The sequence below is a fragment of the Toxorhynchites rutilus genome, chromosome 2 (genome assembly GCF_029784135.1).
Source record: "Toxorhynchites rutilus septentrionalis strain SRP chromosome 2, ASM2978413v1, whole genome shotgun sequence".
NCBI classification, from domain to species: Eukaryota; Metazoa; Arthropoda; class Insecta; order Diptera; family Culicidae; genus Toxorhynchites; species Toxorhynchites rutilus.
Window position 1 is genome coordinate 230,192,038 of NC_073745.1, and position 11,652 is coordinate 230,203,689.

Sequence of the window (11,652 nt, forward strand, 5' to 3'; positions counted from 1 at the left end):
AGGGATGAATAGGAAGAACTGGAAGTATAGGAAGTACAGGAAGAAAACAAAGGATAGGTCATTCCGGAAAAAAAAATCCTAGATCCCGCACAACAACTCGTAATATTCGCTCAGTCGACTAAGCAAAACTGAACGTCAATGAATTCGTGGCTCGCGTCAAAGTATTAGTCGGGGGAAAAATTGGGGAAAAAACGTCAAGAACCGTAAATGTCAATAAAAATGGGTATTTACTCGCGAGTATACTCATGATGCGAACATTTCCACTACTGCTAATAAACTCAAACTGTCGACGTCTTTTACTTTCCTTTTAATGAAATTTATTTTCATATTGTGACATTTCCTTTTCAGTGTAGTATTTTTTACACAATTTTTATTACTGTTTGGTCGTTATTTCACTTAAAAATGAAACAATTTCATTGTATTTTGAGTGGAAAGTTCGAATATGCTTGAACTAGTGCAAATCGGATGTTTTTAATGGAATTCAATAATAAATCTGCTAAGATCACGATAGATCACGAAAATATCAACCACAATATACCTTTGAAATAGTTCAAAGACAGCAAATATATTCCGCGAGAAATCTACGCTGTGTTGTACAGTAATCAAAGTTTTGATTGAAATTCAGTAAATTGTTAATTTAGAGTCATACATTGATAACGAAATATTCAACTACCATGTTGTAGTTTTGATTTAATCAAAGTAATGTACAATTTATCATATGAAATTGACACAAAGATCTCTTTTAAGTGTCCATTTTGTACTGAATGAATATTGTCCTTTTTGAAGCATAACAGTTCAGTTGAACTGAGATTTAAGCACTCTAGCAAATGCGAGTTTTGCAGGAAACAGCACATCTCATTGAAAGATTAGATCGAATCCAGATTCCCACAATTGTAGGGGGTCTTCCAGGATTGATTTGCTTGACTAACGAAACAACTTTTCCATGAAAGGGAACACTTTTCAATTGTTCCGTTTCGTCACGAGTAGCCTTTTAATGAAACAAAAATATCACAAAGCTATCCTCTCGCCCCGATTCATACAACCCTTCAGCTTGCTTCCCAGCACGGAAAGGCCACTTGAAAATCTGCTCCGGAAAATGTGCGAAAACGAACGTAAACACACACACACACACACACGCATGCTCGGAGGGCTTGAAAGCAGCTCAACATCAAAAGTATCACCCGCTGCGTTGTGAAACCTTAATTATCAGTATATTAAAATCCCCTCAGCGCGCTCTGGTTTATTCCACACATTTTTACAGCATGACAGCAGCAAACAAACACCGGGGAAAGAAAAAAAAAATCGATAAAAACATACTCATCCCTGACCCGTTTCTCCAGTTGGGCGGCGGGATGGAACGCGGAAAATCAAACAGAATAACACATCAATAAACCGATGAAAATAAACCAACCCTGGCATAATGATTCCAGCATTCCTCGGACGGATTTTTTTTCTCTGTTGTTGCTGTTGTTGTTGCTCCCTCTGGAACGGATTAACAACGACCGAAGATCGTTCCTCGCAGCACCACCAATTCGGTTCGACGCCGTTATTAATATGATCATTGCGGTTTGCCTTCCGTACCCGCCACCCACACTTCAAACGCGCGAAGAACGTCACATTTCACCATTATCCCTTCCACCCTTCCGACCCACATATTCCAATCAACAATCGATTGTTGACAAATTTCCTGCCGTTTTGCGAACTGAACCGAGCGAGATCAAAGATGTGCGCGCGGATATTGAATGCCCGCCCCCACCACACTCACAGGAGCCACCGCCAACCACCATTCAGCGCCAAATTGGCAGCCAATTATTGGCATATTTTTATTCAGGTACAATTATCCGAGGATCAGAGATTTCATCGGCGCGGTCAAATGCGACTTAAATTGACTTGATGTATATTAATAATCGGTAAAAACGAATGGTTGGGGGCGGAGTGTGGCTAGGATGTGACGGTCGTTTTTTTTTGTGTCCAATTTTTATTGCTTGTACTTCGAGAGTGCAGTTTTTGGCCCTACCACAATCCTAATTAATCCTTTTCGAGCATTATTCTCGGCAGGACAGAACAAAAAAAATTGGGAGGAGGGAGAAGTGCCAAAAAGGGACGACCGCAAGGCACTTCGCTCTGGGCTTCAACGCAGGTATAATCGAAACACTGTCGTCCTGTCTCGAAACGAGACGAGACGATGCAATGATGGGATATCTTACTTCAGGACGAGAGTCTTGAGAGATTGAATTGAGATTAGGTCAAATTAGTTTGCGATTAGCTCGAAATTTGTCGCAGATTATCTCCGTAATGGACTCAAGTGAAAGACAACGATGCTTACCATCCTTTGAGCTGTTTTGTTTTTTCACTTAGAGAGCGATTTTGTGCGGTTCCTGATCAATGATCTGTTATTTTAGTGGGACTGATACTCTTTAACAGTGAAGAATATAGACTAATGGTAAATGTTTATGTGTTGATAAAAATGGCTATCGACAGCTATTTATCTAAGGTTTGATAGCGATATCAATAATTGGTTACATTTGAATATTCCGGAAATACAATGCTGCCGTTCTACGCATTTTTACAATTTTCACTTTTCTTCATAAAACGTTGTCTTAATAATCTTACGGGAAAACACAAAAAAAAACATTTAGTTTGTTCCCAGCCTTAAAAAAAACAACATCAAGCTCAATTGTCCCATGTTGATATTCTATTCATAAGTGTCCCACCATGTATTTTTTGTTGATCCATATCGAATAAATCGGTTCAAGTACAAGAGTTTCATGTCACACTTTCAGCAGGGCTAAGGCACTCATTTCTGGTTTGGAAGAACGAACTAATTCTCAAACAAATAAGAAAAAGTTTACCAGAATACGTGTAAACCTTGTTAGCGAATGTCTAATAACAATGAGATATGTATTCTGCGAAGGTGTTGCAGATCACTCATTTCTTCATAAAACGATGTTTCTATGCATAATATTTCGGAAAACACAAAAAAAATATTGTATATCAAAAAACAACTTCAAGTTCAATTGTCCCATGTTGATATTCTACGCATAACAGTCCCACCATGAATTTTTAAACCCGTAATCAAGCATGATTGATTCAGTGAGGGGATCTCTCTAAATTGAAATGCTTAAAGCTTTTGGTAGACAAATATGCGAGAAAACTTTGTTTACGTTTTTCTCAGTTGCTGATTTTGGAACATGGGACAACTATGCGTAGAACGGCAGAATGGTTCTTGAAACCTCGAGAATATGTTGGTTTTGATTAAATGATGAATGAAATACTTCGAAAATGAATTCGCCCATGTAGCAACTATCGAGAAAAACAAAAAAAAATATAGTGATGAATGCATTGTAAAATATACTCTTCATAAGAAAGAAATTTTCGAAATGTGATTTTGGAGAACAAAAATCCGTGAAATCATAGAATTTCGTAGGGAATACGAAATGAAAAAAAAAATTAAAAAAATGAATTTGTTATTCTGGCGACTTTTCACAATATTTATAGTCACTCATATATGAATAATGGCGGTTAGACCTTGATTACATGTCCCATATATATGTTTTCCTTAAAGCTATAGATCTTCGTGTGTGATTGTCCCTACATCCTTATACCCTCCTTTCCTTCCTTTGCGGGTAATTCGTCCCCTTGCTATAAATAGTAGAATAAGTTGAAATGTAAATACACTATAGATATACGAATAGATTTAAGAAATGAGTGTTCATCAACATTGTTACAATTTCCTTATATCCCATCCTTCTCCTAAAAATATGTCACCCTCCTAAACTCGAGTACACCGCGAGTAATCGGTTTTCCACCTTACTAACCATAGATCTAAGAAAATTGTTTATATATATAGTTTTAAAATTATATTTAAGAATTCGGCTCCTTTAAACTTAAGTAACTGAGCCTGTAAAAATAAACGAATTAATAAAAAAAAATATATATGAATAATTACTTTATTGCCATAAACATGTAACATTTACACCATTAAAACCCGGCTTTGTAACTGTTAAAGTGTCAATGAGCCTAAATAAATAAAACAAATGGGATAAAAAAATAATAACAAAGTTTTTATAATTCAACCATATATGACTTATAGAGAGAACAATTCGAACAAATTAATTCGAACACATGGAAGTATTGAGGTGTTTACCCAATCATTGACCTTCAAGTACCTTGGTGTCTGGTTTGATTCAAAATGCACTTGGAATACCCACATTACGTATTTGAAGCAAAAATGTCAAAAAAGAGTCAACTTTCTCCGCTCGATTTGCGGCACGTGGTGGGGAGCTCATCCGGGAGATCTCATAACGCTTTATAAAACAACTATTCTATCTACTCTGGAGTATGGCTCTTTCTGCTTTCTCTCAGCAGCTAAAAGTCACCTTCTAAAATTGGAACGAATTCAATATCATTGTCTGCGTATAGCTCTCGGCTGTATGCACTCAACGCATAACATGAGTCTCGAGGTTCTGGCAGGAGTAACTCCTCTACAGAACCGATTCTGGGAACTTTCTCTCAGAATACTTGTGAAATGCGGTGTCACGAACACAATTGTGATTGAAAACTTTGAGAAAATTCTTCATCTAAATATACAATCTCGGTTTATGAGAATTTATCATCACTATATTTCATCAGATATTTGTCTTCCATCGTTTACTCCAGACCGTGCTCACTTCACCATCAGCAGTTCCTCAATTGAATACGATCTGTCGATGAAACAAGCAATACTTGGGATTTCATCAGCTTCGACCAACTTTCATTCCCCGTATTTTTAACCGAAAGTACCAAAAAGTCAATTGCATGAAAAGATACTTCACTGATGGGTCTCGCCTCAATGGATCCACTGGCTCCGGTGTTTTCAATGAAAATTCGAGCGCCTTCCGTAAACTGCAGGAACCTTGTTCCGTTTATGGTGCTAAGCTGGCAGCAATCGACTTCGCATTGGGGATGATCTCCAACAAGCCTGCAGACCATTACTTCATTTTCTCGGATAGTCTCAGTTCGCTTGAGGCTCTCCAGTCGATGAAAACTAGTAGGCACCCATCTTATTTCCTCACAAAAGTGAGGCAGCAGATGAATGCACTGATCGAAAGATCTTATAAGTTAACCTTTGTTTGGGTCCCCTCTCATTGCTCAATTCCTGGCAATGAGAAGGCGGACACTCTCGCAAAGGTGGGTGCCCAGGAAGGCGAATTGTTTGATAGACAGATTTCATACGATGAATTTTTCCAATTACTGCGTCAGAGTTCCCTCTTGAGTTGGCAAACCGATTGGGACACTGGAAGTCTTGGGCGGTGGTTATATTCAATTATTCCAAAGGTTTCTTCGAGAGCGTGGTTCAAAGGTTTGGACGTAAGTCGTGACTTCATTCGTGTAATGAGTAGACTTATGTCCAACCACTACTCGCTAGATGCATCTCCACAGAATAAATCTTGTTCAAGGCAACGTCTGTCGGTGTGGAAACGGTTAAGATGACATCGATCACGCAGTTTGGCAATGTACGGATAATTACGCAGCCAGAGAGTACCTTTTGAATGCCCTTGAGGTCCAAGGAAGACAACCCTATGTTCCTGTTAGAGACGTGTTGGGAACTCGCGACATCTGCTATATGCAGTTGATCTATATGTTTGTGAAACGGTCTAGTATAAGTATTTGATGCTTTTGTGTTTTTCTTTTTCGTTATTAGTTTGTTTGTCTTGTCCCCCCATCTCACCGTCGCCCACCCTCGACAGATAGTCGAACACCAGATGCTATCCCTGGTCATTATGCACAATGCTACAGTGCGTGCGGCAACTCTCGGTTGAGACAATGATACCTCATATCCATATCCCTAACCTGACCCGTCCCACAAAAATGTTGCCCTTTTAACCTCGAGTAAACCGCGAGTATTCGGTCGAATCCTACTAAACATAGCAATTAGTTGAAACTTTGTATAAACAAACCTTGAATTAGCGGCTCCGCAAAGCTTATGCGATTGAGCCTTACAAATAAATGAATAGGAAAAAAAAAGTATTGAGGTGACTTCAATCGCATCATACAATCGATTTAAAAAAAATGCAAACGATTTGCTATAATGCGAAAAAGTTAATTTGAAAATATGAAGTCTCACTTTGACTTGTATTTGATGAAGTATAGGTAGAAAACAGTGTAAAAAATATATCATTAAAATCCCACAAATGAATAACTTACTAACACCGTTCATAAAAAAATAAAATAACAAAATCTTCAAGGAAAAAATATCTAAATAATGTCTTACAATGATTCCATATCAGTTCACAAAAATTGAGGTGTTCACGAAATTGTTATTGTCTTAGCAAAAATAACATTTTTTTTTTGTAATTCCATGAAAAAACGATCTACAGAAAAATAAATCCCTCCGAATTATATTGAACTCTGTATATTTTCGAACAGTATTAAAACAGTTTTGTTTATCTCGCTTTTAGGCTACAATGTTTTGAATACATCGCCTTAAAAACCATAAAACAAACCAAAAAGTATAAAGCTCTCGCCTAAAAGATGCAGAGATGCGGTTAATTGTTTCATAGATTGTTTATAAAAAAAAACCTTGTATTTTCTGTAAAAATATCAACAATACTAGGCGTTTCAAAAGTTTCATATAATATACATATAATACGTTCTCAAGACTTCCCAAAAACGGGATGACACCCTAGAAGGTTATATCAGTGACAAGGCCGCGTTGTTGTCGTAGAAATATGATTCGTTCTTGTTCTCGCTAGAACAATACACAAGCTGACCGTATGTATTGGTGGGCCAATCATAAGAATCCGTTCACAACAAAAATAGTTATTTTCGTTTCAATTATTTCATAAAAAACGTGGCAAGTTTTCTGATTTGGCACCCTTACTGGAAAATGTAGTCTTACGTCAAAAGATTACAGAATTGTAGCTAAATCCAAATAAGTCTTTTGCCATGGAACTGCTCCATAGACATACAGCATGTTGACTAAAAAGCATGTTTGAAGACAACAGTTTTCTCAGTTTCAACAGTTTTTCTTTTCCTGTGCATCATATGGCTCTGATTCAAAAGATACGCTATGTTGAACAATTCTGTTCCATTTGAAAGATGAGAAAAAATTATACACGATACAGGAAACTTCCAAATTAGTGGACATTCCAGAAGTGAAAACCTTAAAGTTAGTGATTTTGAGGATGTCATTCTTAATGCTGGAGAAGGACGTTATTAAAAAAATGAGATGAAAAATTACAAGAATGTTTGTTTTACTATTACCAAATTTGAAATTAATTACATGCGAATTTCCTAGACGAATTTCCATGACTGTATAGACAGAAAATGAATTTATGAAGAAGAAACATACCATACAATAAGTTTGTTAGCGTAATTAGAAGCTGGGAAAACAATTATATACAAGAATATATTGGAAAGTCACGATTTTTATTTCAAATTTTTTCAGCATCTCCTAATTTTTATTTATTTTGTAACTTAAAAATGAGATGTTGTGATACCGTGTATTTCTTCAAGAGAAACACTATTATTATCTACTTTTCAACTCTCCACTCTTCTATATAAATAAAAATTGAAAGCCAAATGTTTTGCTAAGTGCAAAACCCGAACAAGGACTGATCCGATTGGACCCGTCTTCATTTCGTAGATCAATATAGCCTCTCTACTATATTGATCTACGAATTGAAGACGGGAATTTCGGAAAGCTCTGAAGGAAGGTCGGAAAATTCGGGAAATTGAATTTCCATATGTTTTAAAATTACATCATGATAAGCGTTGTTGGTCCATTCGATGTTTGCACCGTTAACGGAATTGATCTTCGTTCGAAGGTGGAAATGGATTTTCAGGCGAAATAACGCACTTCTATATCTTCTATATATATATAAATAAAAATAAAAGGCCAAATGTGTTGCTAAGTGCAAAACCCGAAGATGGAATGGTCCGATTCGAGCCGTCTTTATTTTGTTGTATTTGTCTCTGACCATAGATAAAGAAATAAATTAATTTTCATATGTAACAACAATGGCATTGTTGTTAGTCCATTCGGATTTCGAGTTGCCGAACTAAACTTCGTGTTCCGTTAGTGTGAAACGAAAATGATTGTCAGGTGTTAAATTATTTTTCTATATGAAACACGTATTCCATGTAACGGAGAAACAACGTTCAAATTGTGTCTGAAAATAAATTTATATTATGATGGCGAGTAACAGGAAAATTAAAGTAAATGGAAATTTCAAAGATCAAAGTTTTGTTTTGCGAGTTTTGCGAAAAAATCCACAAACGTTCGCTCGGTAAGAAAACGTCAATTTTCAAAAGAACTCATGTCAGAAAAATAATTTTGGACGGGACGAAGTTCACCGGGTCAGCTAGTTATTAATGAAAATTATGGATAAATTATTATTCTAAGAATGACTCGAGATAAGAATCGTTTACCCAATAATGCGTTACTTGTACTGCAGCTCAAGTTGCACCTTATTCAAGCTGGCTCAATATATTGCAGCGTTTTTTCACGCTTTTCTCCCTCGCTCCTTTCATTTCACGTTCATTCGGTTCATTATTCACACTGAAACGAAATATTCAATCGTCATTTTCAGCGCGAATTGAAACATTCATTTATTTGAGCAGCTTAAATTCAAATAAACGTTCCGTTCTTGTATTCTAAAATACTGTCTGAAAAAAACCAAGAAGTGAGTTATATCTGTGATATAACCGCAAGGTGGACGTAGGACTAATGTTGGAATGGTAACCATTTGTTTGAAGTTGCATCTGAATAAATTCTTAATGGTGTTCTGTTCTTGTTTTTAAGGGACTTTAACCCGAAGGCCACTCGTCCCTTAATTCTCAATGAAAGAATGAATGGATATTTTGAAAAAAACGCTGAAAGTTTTTCTTGTTAGTGTTTGAGTGGATGAGTATAAATATGGAATTATTTATACGGGAATACGCAAGAAATTCAACTCTTTTGAACTTGTTGGTGGTCCAGGATAGAACCGAGGCGCCTTGATTTTGCGTCCGTGTTCTGAAACATTATAACACATAATGGAGTATCTCCATTCACCAAAAAAAATGCAAGCGAGTACAAAAACAAGCTTCGTCAACGAGTTCAATTGTTATGATTTCGAAAGCTTTCTTTCCAAGCAATTTTTGAACTATTGAAACAAGTTTTTGGATCAATAAGTAACAAGCATATAACGCGAAGACATTTTATCTTTCTAATGAAGTGGTTATCATACGAGTTCATCCAGTTGATATCCACGTGATTAGGAGTTATTAACGCTAAAAATCTTGTTTCGGCGTAACACTGTCTCTTTTTCGAAACTTTAAACTTACACAAAAAAGACGTAGTCCTATTTTTTTTTATCCCATTTATTTATTTATCAGGCTCATTAGCATTTTATCTGTAACAGAGCCGGGTTTTTATCGTGTACATGTACATATGTTTATGTTTCTACAAATTGTAAATTACGTAGTAGAAGTAGTAGCCATTTAGGCGTTAGATTTTCTGTTCCATTACATTATGGTAAATTACACTGTAGTAGCCATTTAGGCGTAAGGGTATTCTATCTGTTCTTCCATTGTTCAGCAGACCGGACAGCGGAGACAGTTGATATTGATGATTGTTGGGTTATTTATAGAACAGCAGCCCGATGTTTCTTGCAGAGCAGAGCAGTTGTATGGATGAATCGATCTTTGTTCCACCGTGGATCGATCTCCATAGCTGATGATGGTTGCGTGGACGTAGTTATTCTATAACAACACAAAGATGGTCAATTGAGGGCCCTGAGTTTGAACTCACGATCGATCGCTTAGTAAGCGAACGCGTAACCAAGTGGCTACGAAGACACCCGACGTAGTCCTATGGCAAATATTAAAACGGGAAAACAGACAGAGAAAGGTGGAAAATGTTATTACTAACCAAAAACCCAAATTGCTTTTTTTGCATTCAAGTGTAATTTACATTGATTGTAAACAAGTTCGGAAGCTCAAAATGAAACAGAAGGCACTGATAGTAGACGTCAAAAAGACATGAAATATAATTCTGACAATATTGTTTGGTGAAATAAGAGCATAAACGCAATTACCCGTTGATGTTAACCAGAGGTAGTACAAATTTCAAACAACCAATAAAAGCATACATTTCGTTTGCTATCACATCAATCTTAATTCGACCGAATTAATTGCTTCCCAAATATACCCCCCGAAACGCACACACGCCAGGTGTGTTCGATGAACCTTGCCGAACCTCGAATACAAATGTTTCAATTATTTCCCCCGTGTGCGATATGATGCATGTAGGGAACTATCGCCACCACCCTCGCTAGAGTCCCGCGTGGCAGTGGCAGTCAGAACCAGTTCTGTGAGGGACACAAAGGAAACGATTCATCCGCCCACGGTTCGTTCGTTCGTACACACACAAAAGTGTTTGACAATTGATTTATTAGATTATCATTAGCCAATTGAGCTTCCCCAGCTGGTCAGATTCTCACTGGAATCCACCCACGCTCACGCTTTTTGTCGGCGCTTCCGATAAGCGCAGTTATATCGGATGTTAACATCATCGACGCTCGCTTTGCCAAACCGTTGAACACCGTTCGATGTTCTACAGAAATCGTTGATAAACTAGCTTACCGTTGTTGTTTATGCTGATGCTGTTGTTATTGGTAGTCCGCAAATGATGATGGTTGCCCAGAATCTGATCGATGCTGTAAACCGCTCGCGGTTTAGAGATCGGGCTATCCTGCGACGGCCGCATAATATGATCGGTGGGCAAAGCACTGGACATCATGTCTCCCGATTAATATCCGTATTTTTAGTCGTTCAATTTATAAGCACAATATATTTTTCCGGTTAAATATTCACAGCAATCACAATGTTTTCTTGTAATCTTTCAATTCACACAATTTTCCGCACATGAACCATAAATCATCCTCGAAATCTATTATGTTTTATTTCAACGTTGTTATCACCAAAAACACAAAGAGCAACACTGCATGATCCACCTACGCCACCGACTCTGATGTGATTGATGACCTCAACTAATCACCCAACAACAACTAATCGCACTCTGATGAAGCGTTAACGTCTAATGCCAAATACTGACTGAATGCAGTCGTGAATGGGTCGTCAAATAAATATTAAAAATAATAAAAAGAGGTCCCTCCGAGAGTCTAACACACCCATACAAAGCTAGCGTCCCAACAGTGCGTCTCACCAACATTGGCACATTGGCACACGGATCCGAACCAAGGCGACAGTAACACACAGAGCAGAGAAAGTGCTCACAAAATAAGGGGTAGGCATTTTCTTACCCCCTCGACTCTTCGTCCTTTCCGACCGCTCGCACCACAAGCCGAAGAGGAAAACGTGATTTGCTGGTTTTACATGAGGGTGAAAGAAACAGCATGCTGCTCACCAACACACTTTTCCGAGCGAAGCGTTCGCTCTCGCTCCCGCCAATGGCCGTGTTGATATGACAACTTCCCCAAATCGCCTCTGTATTGGTGAGTGAGAGAGGCTGCGATGAACGTCGCCAGGGATGAGAGTTCACCCGCGCACGATGGTCGGTTTGATGCGCTGTCCTTCTCTCGCGCATGCTGGTGGCTGGTGGTTTGGATTCCCACCCCCTAATTTAAGTCGAAACAGGTTCCAAAGAGGCAGAGCGAGAAAGTGGTT

At 37.8% G+C, this 11,652-nt stretch overlaps 1 protein-coding gene across 1 annotated transcript in view; it reads right to left on the reverse strand.

Moving 5' to 3' along the window:
* The window catches only part of LOC129770092 (retinal homeobox protein Rax), a 37,685-nt gene extending 26,617 nt beyond the window's left edge, over positions 1 to 11,068 (reverse strand). Inside the window, exon 1 of the mRNA XM_055772720.1 lies at positions 10,609 to 11,068. Within this exon, the coding sequence (XP_055628695.1) occupies positions 10,609 to 10,765 (157 nt within the window). The 5' untranslated portion in view covers positions 10,766 to 11,068. The remainder of the gene's footprint in view (positions 1 to 10,608) is intronic.
* Positions 11,069 to 11,652: the final 584 nt, after the last annotated feature.